The following is a 15,500-nucleotide window of genomic DNA, read 5'->3' on the forward strand; positions in this document are numbered from 1 at the left end:
GAGAGGATTTATTCTGGGATATGCCATGGGGTTTTTGTGCTGCTTTCTAACCTGGTTGGGACGAAATGGAAGCAAAAGCTGCAGTGTTGGATTTGTAAGCCCGGACAGTCTGTTCTGTAACCGAACAGCCCCCATCACAGAAATACCTGGGCTGGTTGCAGGGGACTTCACATGAAACTAGACCAGGCACTGCAAAATGTTCAGCATCTTAAAATGCCTAGTCCTCAGTATGTGACCTCCTGGCGTGTTTTATTGAGTTACTTGTTGTCTGTTCAGATCAGCTCTAAAATCCTGCGTAGGCTTTCTGCCCCAGTTCTGTGCTCCAGCAGGATGCGGCCGTCCCGCCTCGAGCCCGGGGTGACTTCAGTCGTGGTGCCTGGCTCTTCCCCCAAGGGTGGCTCCAGCCTACATTAACGCATGTGTTTTATGTAAGAAGTAACCTGGCACTAAAGCTTGTTTTTTTAATCCAGTCTCCTGCCTCTGAGCTGTGTGTTTGGAAGGGTGAGAACAGGTTTCCCCATGTCATTAGAGGAACAAAAGCTAGAAACAAAGCCTTCGATGTTTTGGAGGGTGGAGGAAGAATGCTTTTCAAGTTTCATTAAAGAAATGAATATGTTCATAGTAGAGCGTCGCTGCTGAAGCCTTTGAGCACTCGGGTAGCGACAGGAAATCTGGAACACTTGAGACAAACGCAATTAAATCTGGATAAAACCATTTCAGTGTAACTTATGTTCCTGTTAATGTTTCCAAACCATCCTCGAAGTTGTTTCTTTAAATATGTTTTTACGCTTCGGTGACAACAATCGATGGACAATTTGGAAATACGCATACTTGACGTTTGCGAACACGCTTAAAAATACGACAAAGCGAGGCTCCTGAAGCTGTGGTGAGCGTAGAGGTATTACGGCTGCCTGCAGATAAGCCTTGGAGCTGGTAGGGTTAGTCCAAAAAGGTCCTGTACTCACGCCTGTTGCGTAGTACAGACCAGAGGAATTTCTACCAGCAGGTAAAAAACCCAAAACTGCCGAATGTGAGTGATCTGGGCTGGCGAAGACATCCTGCAGTTTGGCTCCACGCTATGTGCCGAGGGTCGGGCTGGCTGGACTGATTTGTTCTGGTTTCTTGTGAGGGTGGGCAGGAAGGGTCTGGGTCCTCAGGCCTTTCTGGCTGCCAGCTCTTTAAAACAAATTCTGGCTTCTCTTTCTTCCTCCTGTTGAATTTTGAGCATTGGAAGGAAAGTCTTTTCCTTTGCACGCTCCCGACGTGTATGGCACTCAGTGGCTTTGGGAGTGAAACGCAGGAGACTTGCTCCTCTGTGTCAGCTTTGGGTCTCTTCTTGGTTCCCAGTTGACTTGGAGACTTCTTCCTTCCCCTTCCAAAAAGGGAAAGTAATAGTTTGCTGGGGAGGGAATTCTCTCCGGTTCGTTATGTATTCACATCTCTCTCCTCAGTATTTCCTGTGCCTGCAGAAAGAGCCCGCTGACCCTGGGAGAGGCTGGCGGGCAGCATCGTGCCTCGGGGTTGAGGGCCAAAGTCGACTGGGTGCAAGACTGGTGTAGAAACTGCCCAAAGGAGGTGATATGCATCAAAAGTTGATGACGTGCCAGCTTTTCTTTTGGATAAATAGGGGGAAGGAGGATTTGTAAGGCAAGTGGATGTGTTAAAAGGTGAGGATATCGTTGTCTTGGGAAGGTAGGAGAGGAGTTCCCATTGGGGAACTTGCTCGGTTTGTTTCAAGGAAGCAGTCGGACTGCTGGGGCTTCTCTCGCTTGGTTTGTGGGTGATCCCTCTCCCGTTGCAGTTCTTCAAATACTTGCAGGCTGATGGAGAACCATGGGAGGCTTATTCCCCTTTTGCCTTACGTAGTAGGTTTGATTATGTATTCTGTAGCAGGAAGAGATGAGAGTAAACCAAGCTGAATCTTTTTCTTTGTCTCCTTCTCAGAAAGATGTCTTGATTCTTGGTTTCAAATACTAGACTGATAGCAGAGGGCCCTGCAGTGTACGAAGCCTCTGGGCCTGAAGTGACAACAAGGACAGGTGGACCCATGTGGGTGCAAGATTAGGGATGCACGTTGCAGAAAGCGTCTTCACCGAGTGTTGCTTATGATGGACCTTTAAACAGAGACTTGACCAGCCACAATCTGCCTGCTGATCTCCTCCTGGAGCTTCTGAGAAGGCTCGGAGAGCAGCACGCTCGCAGCAGCCCTGGATAAGTGCCACCACTTGCGAAATAAATAATGCAGCTCTTGCGCTGCTTACTCACGATTGACCAGTGCTTCTCCCTGTAATGAGATCTGCCCCCTCGAGGGTATTTTAAAGGTTAGTTAATTAGGTGTAATTGCGGCAGAATAGAAACCTGCTCTGGGGTTCTGCCTGCTTTCTGTAGTGCCAGGTCCTTTAACAAATTACAGAGTCAGTTCCTATAAACATTGCTGGAGCCAGTGTAATCCTGAGTTATCAGCCTTCCACTCGGCCTGCTTGTTTACGTTGTTGAAGCCGCAGAAGTGAAGTGCTGCAAAGGGTGTACCTGGCTTTGGGACCGGTGCGACTGTGGTTCAGGTCACAACGGCGTTCTGGGAAATACGTCGCATGAAGCAACATGAAGTTATGCTCGCATTGTCAGCATGTTAACGTTCTCTCGGCACCCGGCACGGGGGGGATAGATGTGGTCTTAACCCAGACAAATGCTGCATTAACAGGGATCAATTCATTTCAGCTGATCACGTTGCAACCTATTGATTTAGCGACTGCGCGATCTAAAGGGAACGGCTGTATAGGGGCAGCTATGTCTTTGGCAAGTTGCACAGCTGCTCTGGTATTTGGTTGCAGGAGGTTCAGCAGTTCCGGCATGTTTGCACATTTCCCAAAGATTAAAAAATACAACTACTGACTTCTGTAATTAGCATTTAAAAATAATTCTTTTTTTCTTGAAAGGATGGGTTTAGTCTTGAGAGACAAAGTGGGTTTTTACAGACAAATGAGTATACTGGCTCATACCCTTCGATTAAATGCAGAGGGTAGAGATGCTGCATCCACCTTTGCGTAACCATGAGAGATTTTTATATCGCATATGCTTGCTCTGTTAAATTCCCCTGTACCACTTCAGGCCAAAGGTCTGGCTAAACATAAAGGGGAGAGCATCTGGCGTGAGCCCTTTCCTGCACTTTAGAGTGTCACTAGCTGAAAATCCCCTCTATTTAGCAGTTATACCAAAGCAGCACTCAGCTTTCTCTCCACTTGAGTTCAGGGATTGTGTGACTTGCAATACTGTTTTCCCCCTGAAGATAAAAGATGTTCAGAGCAGATTTGGGCTTGTTGCAGACAGAATAGGGTAGTCGGAGTTACGTGAGAGGTGCTTGGATTTTCGTGTCCTGTCTCGGTCAAGCAGGCTTTTTGGGTCCCTGTATACCCAGAATTGGTCTGGGCCTGGTTATTCAATGTAAATGAGTTTTCTATGCTAAATGCTCCAAGACCCACTGGATTTTAGGACATTTTTGGTCCTCTATTTTGCTTGAAACTCCCCAAGTTGTAAACTGGCAGAGAAAGTGTGCTGGCACATGCAGTGGTTGCTGGCTGGCAGGGGTCTGCTCCTGCCGTCCCATGTGTTGTCCCTTCTTGAGACCCTTCTTACTGGCAGTACGAAGTAAGCAAACCCGGTACTGCTGGACACGGCAGGGTGCCTGCAAACAGGTCCTTGTAAACCAGACTCTGCTACAATCCAAAGACTTTGAATGAGGAGAGGTGGTTTGAGCAGCCTTTAAGGCCAAACAGAAGATACAGGCTGGCTTTGGGCACGTTTAACGTGGTGCGGAGCCTTGCACCAAGCTGGGCAGAGATCCAAGCAGCAGAGCGGGTGGGCAGTGAGGGGGACCGTGGTCCAGCTGGAGAAAATGAAAAGTAGATGCTGATAGAGAAAGCTCAGCCATTGGATTAAAAGTGAAGTTTTATTTTCTGTTTGTAATACTTCAGTGTCCATGTCCAAGCCGAACATCCAGATGCCTGGGGAACGACGTCTGCATGCACTGTGTGTGCTTAATCATGCAAAGCTGATTAAACAGCTACATAAATATTTTGGAAACCTTTCTGGCCTGTTAACAGGGACGGTGAAAAGCTGCAGGTACTTGCTTCCCCTTGTGCGTACCCAGGGTCCTTGTCCACTGAAGGGTTGGCTGCTTTCCTTCCGTAGACTTTCCTCAAAGGTACCAGGTAGAAGCTGGCCCTTTGGAAGCTGATGCTGAAGCTGCAGCTTGTCTAGCGTGGACCCTGCTTCCTTGCCTGGTCCTGCTTCGCTCTGTGCTTAAATTTGACCACAAAGGTTCCCATTTCTTCTGGAGGGGAAGACACAAGGGTAAGGTCCTCAAACCTATTAGTGTCCTGTAATATTCCATTGAGGAGAGAAAAATTTCCTATTGATAAATAGTTTGGGAAGAGGTGGTGGTAGGAAGTGCACGGGACTGGTGTGGGTTTTTGGGAGGGGGCTGTGTAGGTGTCGGGGGCCCGAGGTCTCCCTGTTCCCATTTCATCCCTCTGTAGCAGAGCTCTGCTCCTTTTGAGCCATGCGGTGGGATGGTCTTTCCCTGCCCCGGTCCCTGCCTTGCAGCCTGCTGACAACTGCACATTCGTGTCGAGGGGGCTTGGTAAGCCGGGCTGTGCACGTGAGCCCGGCAGTCAGCGGCAGAGGGGCCGCTCGGGATGTACCTGTGTGGCCACGTATTTTCTCTGCCCACCACAACCTCGTTGCTGGAATGCCTGCCTGAGGCGGGGGTACCCAACCCGCCCTCGCACTGAGCAGTTGCTTTCAAAGCTCCAGTCTGAGTGCCTCAATGCTCACTTTTTAGGCTAAACCTTTACTTTTCTGTAGAAATACTTTTTAATAAGTGAAATGCGAATGCGTGTTGAACTGCTTGCAGGTAGCTGCTGCTTTTTGCAACAGTCCCCAGCCAGTGCTGGCTGCTGCCATCAGGTCAAAGTATGGCAATGAGTCCCCCGATGAAGGTCTTCCTCTGGTAGTTAACAGTTCATCTGATGTTTTGGGCTAAAGTCAAGGCCCAGCCAGCAATAAGCATGCTGTGTCACCCAGTCAGAATCTGGACTGGGCGTACTGGTTTTGCAGACTTTTTCCTGGATGGGCTGGTCCGTCCCTGTTGATTGCTCAAGTGGCCGAAACATGCCAAGCCAGACGCCCAGTTCCACCAGACTCTTGGTAAGTCTCCGGCATGCTGTTCCTTATCTGGACAGGTCTCTTGGTGTCTTTCTAACAGCCCTCTGGGTTCTCTAGGGTCTCTTAACATCTCTCTAGGTTCTTTTTGCACATAAGCCGTGTGGTTGGTCCCTTTGGGGGCCTGAGAGCAGAAGTCGTCTGTTAAGCAGACCAGATCTTCACCCTTGTTCAGTTTCCCATGGCTTACCTTGGCGCTTGTCCCACTGCTCAGAGGACTGAGACCACACGTGGAATCCTTTCCAAGGAAAGGAGGGAGCAACTTCAAGGCAAAAGCATCTGTCTTTGTTTATCCCAGCATGTGTGAGACTGCAGGTGCACAAGTTCTTGGTGGGAGCTGCAGCCTGCTCGCTGGCCTGCCTCGAGTATTTGGGCATATTATATCAGGAATATCTCAGTATTGATTCCTCCTCTTTGTCTCCTTTGGATTTGCTTCCAGAGACTGTGTAGAGTAAAGCAGTACTGAAATGCTGACTTATTACTCCCACCATGGTATCATCACATAACTAGCTTATGTGGTGTGGAGGACAAGACGTGGCCCTGGTTGTGGCTAGGCTGGAAGCGTCATCCGTATGAGACACCATATGACCGTAGGAGCCGAGCTCTGCCGGCTCTTCCTTGTGGGGTGCCCGACTGCTGTGGCCACTGGAAAACTCCCACCCTCGTTTCACCCCTCAGAAGAATTTGTTTTTGGAAGCTGATTCATCCCCAGTCTCTGCCAGAATATGAAGGAAAACTTCTGGCAAGCTCAGGGGTTACAAGGAGGGTGTCGGCTGACCGGCGCAGCCCTCGCTTCCTTGGGAGATCAACGCTTAAAAGAAGCACAGTGGATATTTTGTTCCGCTGAATCCATCTGCGACGTGGTGGAGACATGGAGCATCCCGAAGGTAAACAGAAAAGGCCTGGAGCTTCCTTTTCCTTTTCCTCCAGCCTGCTTAACAGGGCCACTCACAGCTGGGGAATCCCTCACCTCCCTGGGAAACTTTCATTGTGTGGCTGCCAAGCCTTTGTGTTAGTTTGAATTTGGAGTTGTCACCGTTGGCTTAGCTGAGGCTCGAAATCACTTACTGAACTGATTTCACTTCGTCGAAGCAAGGAAGCTCTTTTTGTGCTCCGCATCATGGGGAAGCTGTTAACAGCCGGTTCAGCTGGCGTACGTACTCGGAGGTGGCTTGGTCGGAGGGAGTTGTTGGAGATGGGTGTTGGTTGGCAGCAAATCTTGTTGGTTTTGGAAGGCGAGACGCCCTGCCCATGTGCAGAGCTCTTTAATACAAGAGAAGACGTGGTGGTGTGGTTGGCGCAATGAGTAGTTCTTGCTCTGTTGCTGAGGTGCCAGATGACTCCCTCCTCCTCCCCAATCTGTTTCCCTCTCCACGTCCCTAACCAGGAGAAATCCCCTACAGACTCGTGCCAGGAGCTCGTTCGGCTTCGGTCTGGGCTGTGCCTCGTCCCCAGCACAGGGGCGAGCAGGGTCCCTTTGGCAGTTTTCGCCACCGGTTCTGCTTCTGCAGGCTTGTGTCTGTGTTCAGCTTAAGGGAGATTGACTTACAGTAGTTTAAACCTTTCACTTTCCATCAGGACTTAAATCAGCTATTTAAACCACGTCATCCTCTTTGACTCTAATGCTCTGCATTTCTAGCTGTTCTTTCTTCTTTGAGAAGAGTTTGTAACCAGCTACAAAGACACATATTAAGTAAAACCTCTATTTTTAATATTTCTTGCTGGCCAAAAGAAGGTACCTCCCTGTGACTGTGGCTTATGTCTGCATGTGTTCAGCTTAACATTGCAATTTGGTAGAATGTTAACCTTTGCTTTTGTGCTAATAGGAGTGTGGTGTTAACTACTCCTGTTCTTGCAGTTTAGTCTTCAGCTAAAAGCAAGAAATCTGTGACTTCAGAACTGCTAAGATTTGCTGATCTAAACCAGCTTGAGCCATAATTCTTGGGGTTTTTTCCAACTGTCCTAATAAGGTAGGGTTTTTTAGCCTAGTAATCGAAGTGAAGAAATGGTGAAAACTGGCAGTTAGAACCTAGGAGCGAGATGCTGGAGCTGTCGTTGGCCGTTCCCGATGCGGGTGGCTCAGTGCCGTGACGTCCCGGGTGTGAACAAGAGGATGGGCTTCGGGGGGGGCGGGTATCAGAGTAACGCCAAGGACCTCTGTTTGGCACCGTTCAAGATCTTGATGTACCCTTTCTTGAATAGTGTGTGCAGTTCTGGCCTTCATCTTCAAAAAGGATGGGGCGGCTGGAGAGGGAATAGGAAACATGATGTGAATGGCCAAGGGGCTGGAGCAGCTGCCTTGTGAGGGAAGGGTGGGCAGGCTGGGACCCCTCGGAGAGGAGAGTGTGGTCCAGGGGCATCACACTCGCACCTTACCACGTGTTGCGGTGGTAGGACTGGGAGGCAGTTGATGAAATAGCCGAAAATGGGTGCAGAAGAGTTAAAAGATGATGTTCCTGTACAGAGCAGGTAGTGAGCTTCTGGAGCTTGCAGCCCCAGAGGTGGCAGAGGCAGGTTCGGACACTTGTGGGCAGTGAAGGGCCTGGGTAGGGGTGTCCCCCTGAGCATCCCCGGCTCCGTCGCTGTGGGTGCTGGGAGATGCTGGGTGCTGGCCCACAGGAAGCAGCCTCTGCTCTCCCTGGGCAGCATCTCGCAGGGGCTGGGGGGACCAGGCAGGCACTGATGATGTTCTTGTCCTCTGCCTGTTGTCAGCTCTTCTTAGTGTCAGCGGTCACTCTCTCTCAGTCTGGTGACAGGAGCATTGTCTTGATCAGTTATTTAATGGTCAGAGTTGCTTTTAAGCCTGGTTGGCAAATACAGGTGGGTTTGGATCAGCACATACTACCATGGACTTGAGCTTCATCAGTTGCATGGCTTTTGTTTGCATCCCTAATGTCAGGGTTGTGAACTTTTAAGAAACATTTCCACTCCTTTCCCCCTGCCCACAGCTTATTTTAAATACATAGGTGGCTCTTTTGCATAAACAAAATACTCGTCCGGCTTCTCTGTCTCTTTTGCACAAGCACCGGCGTGGGAGAGGTGCCTTGCTGGGGTATTGGCACGAGGGCTTGAAACCCTCCTTGGTCCTGAGAAGCTGCCTGCACTGCAGCAGCGCTGTCAGCAGCCCTGCCTGGCCTGTCCCGTGGGCCATCACGGCTGCATCTTTACAGAAACCATGCTTTAGAGTGTGTCACGATAATCACTTATAGGCTTATCAAGTCTGATTAAATGTCACTTGCATTTCTGTTATCTATATACACAGATAACAAATTAAGCTACAGCTTTTGAACTCAAAGAAGCTGCCAGATGCATTAACTGGAACCGACGCATTCCTGAGAGTTGTTTTTATTAGTCTAAAATACTTTTGTTTAATGTACAAGAAGCCTGACTCATCCAAGTCAGTGTGCCATGTGAGTTGAGCAGTTTTGTTATCTGTCTACCAAAAAAGTTCCAGAAAACTGGAAGAGGTGCTTGTGTTATCTTCTCCTCGTTCACGATGGAGTAAGCCGGCAGGCGGGCCAGCCTGTGCCGTGCTGGGGCTTGGGGGTTTATCTCGTGATAGAGCCACAGCTGAGTGTTTTTATGGTCTCAGCCCTGTGGTTTCCCCTGTGCGGCAGCGTGCTCGCCGCTGCTGCGGGGAGGTGGGATGTCCAAAGCAGAGACTTCTCCTGCCTCCCCCAAACGTGTTAGAAGCCGCACGGCCATGTGGGTGAACAGCTCTGAGCCTGTCACAGATGTGATTTTCCTGTATAAACACGAACCTGGATTTAAGACAAACAAAACAAAAAGAAAGCAAACAAACCCCCCTGCTGATGCGTAATGAGTCCGGCAGCTCTGAGCACCACGGCTGGGCTCGGTTGTCCTCCGCACGGTCAGACGTTAAGTCTCCTTTTAGATGCGAGGTTTCCTTCCCTGGAAGGAGAGGTTTGGTGATTCACCATCCTTTCTCCCCAAGAACAAACCAAAACGGAGAGATTGCCCGAGCGAGTCAAAAGGCAACCGGTTGTGCTCATGAGAGCCGAACAAATCCAGCGCTGCAGACCGCCTCAAGACTTCCTCCTGTGTGTCAGCTGCGGAGGAGGAGGAGGAGGCGAGGCCGATGTGTTTCGCAGGGCGCGGGCAGCTTTTGAGTACGGAGCTAATGGTGCAATTCCTTCTTTCACCTCTTACCCCCTGCTTCCTCTTGGGCTTGTTTCTCAGCTGAAGGATGTGGCTCTAAAATACACGAAGGTGCTTCAGTATCTTTTAAATGAGGGTCTGCATGTTTGTTTTAAAGCAGAAAAAATGTCTGGTTGTCTCAGCTTGAGAAGCATCAGTGGTGTAAAGGGTTTTCTGAAGGGCAGGCTTGTGGCAGCCTGGAAGGAGGGAACCAAATGCACCTTTTTGGAGGCTTTGTTTGGACCATGAGGAATGACTGTGGTTTTGCCCTCAAACTGCAGCCTGTTCTGTTTGAAGTGCCCAGATCATCCTCGCCAGGTCTGTGCCTGCTCCATGTGTGTGCCGGCTCCAGCACCCGCATCCTAATCCTCGCTAGCTGACGTGATTCCTTCCCCCTTGGGCATTGTCTAATTGTGAAAATGTTTCAATTATGTGGCCTAAATTTGTAACATGGAGCAGTTCATTATCACTGAATCCTCTTAATTGGGCCCTCCTACTGGGCAGCCTATTACTGAGTTTCCCCAATTAAGATAGGACCTCTTTAAAAAACGTAAAAATAAACAAATCCCTGGCGGAGAAGGACCACATTGCAAGGAACACTGCCCTATCCTATGTTTCAAAACTAAGCAATAGTTTCAGCACCAGCCAAGTACTGATTAACCCTTCGGTACTGATTACTTATGTTCCCTTCAAGGAGGATGGCCACAGTTTGGTGTCAGTTTAAGAAATTCACTGCCATTAGCTCAAATCTTTGTCTTGTAAGGAGCTAAAATTTGTGACAAGGTGCTTCTCTGGTGGAAAATACTGTTTCCCCAAAGGGCTCTATGGGTAACACTGCTTTTGTGGTTGCAGGTAAAGGACCTAACGAAGTACCTCGATCCGAGCGGACTTGGAGTCATCAGCTTTGAAGATTTCCACCGGGGGATCAGAGCTATCAAAAATGGAGGTGAGTTTGCTGCTGTGCTGCGAGGGAGGACAGGGAGACACCAAATTTAATGCCACAGGGGTTAACTGAGCTGAGAAGTTGCTTGGTGAAAACAAACTGGGTTTGGTTTTCTGAACGTCACTGCTCTGTGTTGGGCGGAGGGGAAGGGGGAGAGGTTGGGTGCTTTTAATAATAGAGTTGAAAAAGATGGTACAGCAGTTGTGGTGGTGGTTGCATGTTTTCCTGTTTATCAGGAAACTTTCTTCCTAATGTATGCTGGAAACAGAAGAGCCATGGGGGGACAATCCCTTCTGGTTTGGTGTCTGCTCTCACCTGTGGTTTTGTGGGGTTTTGCCGCTCTGACAGAGGAGCGACCCTTGGCTGACGCACCGCTGGAGGTGTCTGTCTGTCTGCTGCAGAGTGTAACATCTTCCGAACGCTGGGCACTAATGCGTTTGCCTTCACTCCAACTATGTGGAGGATCAACATGCTCAGATGATTTCTAGCAAGAAGCACATTAAACAAGAGCTTTGAACTCACTGACTGGTAGGTAGTCTTTAGACAGACCCCAAAACAGGCCTGTGACAATCCCCCTGTTGCTCTTGATGGGCTTGTTGCGAGTACTTCCGGAGCAATAGCTTGGTGAAATGCGAAGTATCTTTCTGGCTGGCTGGCATTTGAACTTCTTTGCTGAAGAAAAGATGTTGTTTTTTCAATTTGGGATTCATCTCTAATATGAGTGTTAGAGGGCCATTTTGGGGCAAGCATGTTGTTAAGGGCAGGGTGTGAAAAATACTGGATGCCTCCTGCTGAGCAGATGTAACTTTAAATGTGCAAATATGAATTATCATACTTGTGCATTAATCAATTCTGTTCACAGCAATGCTTATCTTAAGTTTAAGTGTTGCTTTCATGCAGCAATGAACATGCACCATGTTGTCAGCCCTGCACACCGAGCATGCTTTTGAGTGCTGATACAAGCAAAGATGTGAAAAGACAAATTATTCCTATACAAACCATGTTGTTTCATGAGTAGAAAACCCTCAAAGTAGAATTGACTTCTGTCTTTGTTGGTTGTCCATCCCTCCTTCTGCTTCCCCCTCCCGCTCCCAGCTTATTTGTGCTCAGGGTTGTAGTGTTTTATGGCAGCTCTGAAGTTTTCGTGGCTAGCATAGCTTGACAGTGCAGCTGATTCCCAGTTGTCATGATGCAGGAGGAAATGCAGCATTCTATTAATTTGTAATAAATTGCTATTGGAGTAGAGCATGTTTATGAATGCTCTGGCTTGTATTTCTCTTCAATAATTTAGTGCTCTGGTATTGTGTTATATTAATTGAATGGAAAAAAGCAGATCCAGACAAAGCTTTTAGGATCCCTATTTATTGAACTTGAAAGAGATTGATATGTATTTATTACAGTGGCTAAGAAAGGCAGAGCTCTCTAATGTTGCACCGCATTAAACAGCTATAAAAGAAACCCAGGCCAGGGTACAGAGAGAGTTTCTTTGAGTCTTACCAGCTGAGCAGTTGCTCACGTTGAAGTGATCTTGAGGATTGCTGCTGCTGTTGAGACGGTCAATATTGATCATCCCTTTGTAAAGAAAGAAGAGGTTATGCTTGCTGCTGGGTGTCCCTTCTAACGAGGTTTTGTTAATTAGCTTGGCCTATTTTTAGCCAGAGATAGTTCTGTTGCATTTCCTGGTACTCTGTAGTTCTTTGGTCAGCCACTGAAGTGAGACTTGATGTAAGCTCGTACCTTGCGATGCCTGTCTTGACGGTAGGTGAGGGTTTATTTCTGAAGATGCTCTACTTTCCCTCTCCCCCCTCTCTTGGAGACTCTCTGTAGGAGAATAGCTGTGATTTTACTCGAGCTCTTATGGTCTAACTTGGCAAACTGAAGGTGCAGTTACAAAACCAGCGAAACTTGCATAGTCGGCTGCTTTCCTTACAACTGCTTTCGTGTTCGGTTGGCCTTTACATCCAGGGACGATACTAAACTCCTCGGTCCTATTCCTGTGCCAGCTGTTTGAGGTATGTTCCGACTGGCTGAGGAGCATGCTGATCTAGGACTCCTCAAACTTGCCTCTGCCTTCAGTGCGGAGCAAAGCACCATTTAATCACTCGGACAGCAGTGAAAGCCACAATGCCATCTCTCCGCTGCCGTGAAACAATTGTGATCTCTCTGCCACTGTAACCTTGTGTCTGGCCAGGTAATGTTGACTGGCGGGGGGGGAAGAGCAAAGTGACTTGCATGCTACAGAAGCTGCATTTGAGACTGTAAGGAGAGTCTTTAGCCTGTTGTGGCTGCCTTATCTTCTACCCTTCCCAAAGAGAAGACTTAAGATGAAAATGCGGTCATCATGTGTGTATATATCTTTGCCTGCTGCATGTATATGATTGCCATTAGAGTGCTGTGGTGGTGGCGGAGCCTGGAGGGTCCCTGGGGTCTCACCTTTGCGGGAGATGGTGAGCCTGTGGCTCTCGGGCGCTTGGGCTCGGTTCTCAGGCCCAGCTCCGAGCGTTCATCAGGAGCAGGCTGGCACGGGGACCGTGGGCGTCTGCCCGGCCTCGGGCACGGGGAGGCAGCTCAGAGACACTGCTGGGACAGATTCAGCTCCTCACAACCTGCTGTGTCTCAGCCCTTCTTGCTCGTGGGGTGGCGTGGCTGCTGGGACACCCTTGTCCTCCCCCTGCTCCCTGAAGCGTGTGGTTTGCCTGCTTTTAAAGTTTGTGTGAACGGTGCCCGGACGACTCGCCTGTCCTGCAACGTGTCAATAGCAAAGCAGAAGGGGAAACTGTGAAATAAATGTTGGCGGTGAGCCAGGGATGATAAATAACTCTGAAAAGTAGAATTTTAGGGCCTTGTATTGTATTGTAAAACTTGAGAACCTGATTATATAGTGGAGGCAGTAATGATACTGATGTGAAAGAGGAGAGTATGTTATAGAGCATGCTTAAAGAAGCCAGATAAGGTGTATAATGCCTGGGGAATCCACAGCCAGAGGAAAACCTGGTGCACCTGGCTACCATCAGTGCAATCCAATGGGACATCTTTCTAGTCTGCAGGGGAAAAGAAATGGGGAGCCAGTGTGACTGCTGCATTCATCGTGCTCAGAAGCTACAGCTCATGGGGGTCTTCTCCGTAAGAACCAGGTATGAGGCATTGTATGCAAGCCACTTAGAAAACACGGACCACGAGTAAGGTCTCTGTCTATCTGTATGGCAAGGAGCTGGCCATGGCACAGAAGGTAGTGAGATGAAGTCTATAATTTAAAGCCAAGATGCCTAGACCAAAGAGCAACGCTAGTCTGCTGTGTGTTGGATGCAGGAGCTGCTGGAGGGGGAGTTAGCTGGCAAACGCAAAATCTGGGTAGAATCAGACACAGCTGGATGCAAACAAACAACAAGGGTTGTGCTCACAAGCAGATTCCTCTCTTTGTCAGGGTACTTAAGAACCCTTTAAGCTTCAGATACCTGTTTTTTCTAGAAGCCTCTGCATGTAGTAGGACATATTTAATGTCTCCTCTTTGTAGCAGACCAATGCTCTTACTCAAACTCAAAAGCAGTAATGAACAGGTCGCATAATTCATGCACGTGCTCTGAACTGAAACATCTGTAACATCTGTCTCCCAAAGAAAAGCCTGCTGGGAATGGCTCTGTGCAGGTACCCTCCTGCATGCAGGGGGATTGCTGTTGGCGCCAGTTCGAATGAGTGCTGTGACAGGCAGGGGAAGGTGCGTCCCTGGAGCTCGCAGCCTCGTCCATCCCTTCTGCCTTGGCTTCCGATCCCTGAACAAAGGGGCCCCTGTGCATCGAGAACAGACGGTGCATCCACTGAGAAATAGATGTGTTCATGAGCTCAGGGGAGGGCCTGAGGATGGAAGTAGTCAAATCCTTTTTCAAATGCTTCAACTAAAAGCTCTTTGGATTTGGGAAGATGGAAAATCCAGCTCCAGAGCCAACACCCAGACCTGGAAGCTATAACTGAGTTCCTGTTTGCAGGGACGGCAGGCCGCTGGCAGGAGCGAGCGGGGAGCAGGACTGGGGGAGACCCCTGGCACTGCCAGCTTCGGGGGGTAGCTGGTTCAGGAGTTGGCTGCCGTGCCGAAAGGATGAGCCGCAGCTCAGTGGAGATACCCAGTGGGGTTGAATAAGAGGCATTCAGCAGGAGGAGTGTGTTCAGCTTACCAAAGGCATTTGACAGGTTTCCAAACGACAGGCTGGAAGGGAAAAGCGCGGAGCTGCAGAGCGAGGCAGGGCTGGGGCGGGTGCAGGGCAGGGTGCTGAATAGCAAATAAAGGGCTGGCCAGCGGTCAGGGCTTCGGCTGGGCTGGCTGGCTTGCTTTGGCAGCGTGCGGGCAGGCTGCTGCAAAAAGCCTGTGTAGAAGCGCTGTGCCGCTGCTAATTGGAACTGGCAGCAGTGTGAACTCGAGTCGGTCGGAGTCTTTGTGGGGCCGCATCGCTCAGTTCCCGAGAGCAGCCCTGGGAGGATTTCAATGGGTGTATCCTTGGAGCAGAGGCTGCAGTTTCTGCAACTGGCATTTCATGTCCCAAAATGGTTGGTGTGCTCCTGGTAGCTGAATACCGATTTGGGAATTTCCTGAAAGAAAAGCACGTACCCAGCCCTCCCCTGGGATGAAGGCTGTGAGCATTAACGTCTTAAAAGCTTACAGAGAACTGCACATCGTTCTCAAAACCAGATCTGAGTAATTATCCCTGTGTTGCTCACCCCACGTGCAGGTTGTGCTCTGCAGCCTTGCTGCCAGGGGAGCAGCAATGCTCCCCGCTCCCGCGGCTGCACTGCTCATTGCTGATCTGGCGTCTCGGAGACGCCTCTGGATCTGATAGTGCTTGGATGATGTCTCTGAGATCACGGCTCTGGGTGCCCGTGAACCACTTAGAGCTTGTATGAGCCTGCTAGATAGCACGCGGTGGCTCTGAATTAATTTCTGGAGAGCCAGGCTGGCTGCTGCCCTGGTGACATGGATCCGCTCTGGCTCTGCAGAGCGTTTGAAGGTGCAGAGCGTGTTGGATATCTGGCTCTGTCTGGTGAAGTAAACCGCTGTTTGGTTTGTGTGTAGTTTTTTTTCCCTCTGTAGGATCTGCATTGCAGATGGCTTTTGCTACGCAAAACGAAAACTTTCCTTGCACAGGGATAATTCCAGAAGCCAAAGCTTACATTCCCTTACACGCTCCCA

General features: G+C 49.4%; 1 protein-coding gene across 3 annotated transcripts in view; it reads left to right on the forward strand.

Moving 5' to 3' along the window:
• Positions 1-15,500, forward strand: part of RAB11FIP3 (RAB11 family interacting protein 3) — an 80,044-nt gene that overhangs the window by 11,580 nt on the left and 52,964 nt on the right. For all 3 annotated transcript variants that reach the window (XM_075515701.1, XM_075515703.1, XM_075515702.1), the window contains exon 2: positions 10,231-10,324. In XM_075515701.1, the coding sequence (XP_075371816.1) occupies positions 10,231-10,324 (94 nt within the window). The remainder of the gene's footprint in view (positions 1-10,230; positions 10,325-15,500) is intronic.

This window comes from Mycteria americana, chromosome 12 (assembly GCF_035582795.1).
Source record: "Mycteria americana isolate JAX WOST 10 ecotype Jacksonville Zoo and Gardens chromosome 12, USCA_MyAme_1.0, whole genome shotgun sequence".
Taxonomy (NCBI): Eukaryota; Metazoa; Chordata; class Aves; order Ciconiiformes; family Ciconiidae; genus Mycteria; species Mycteria americana.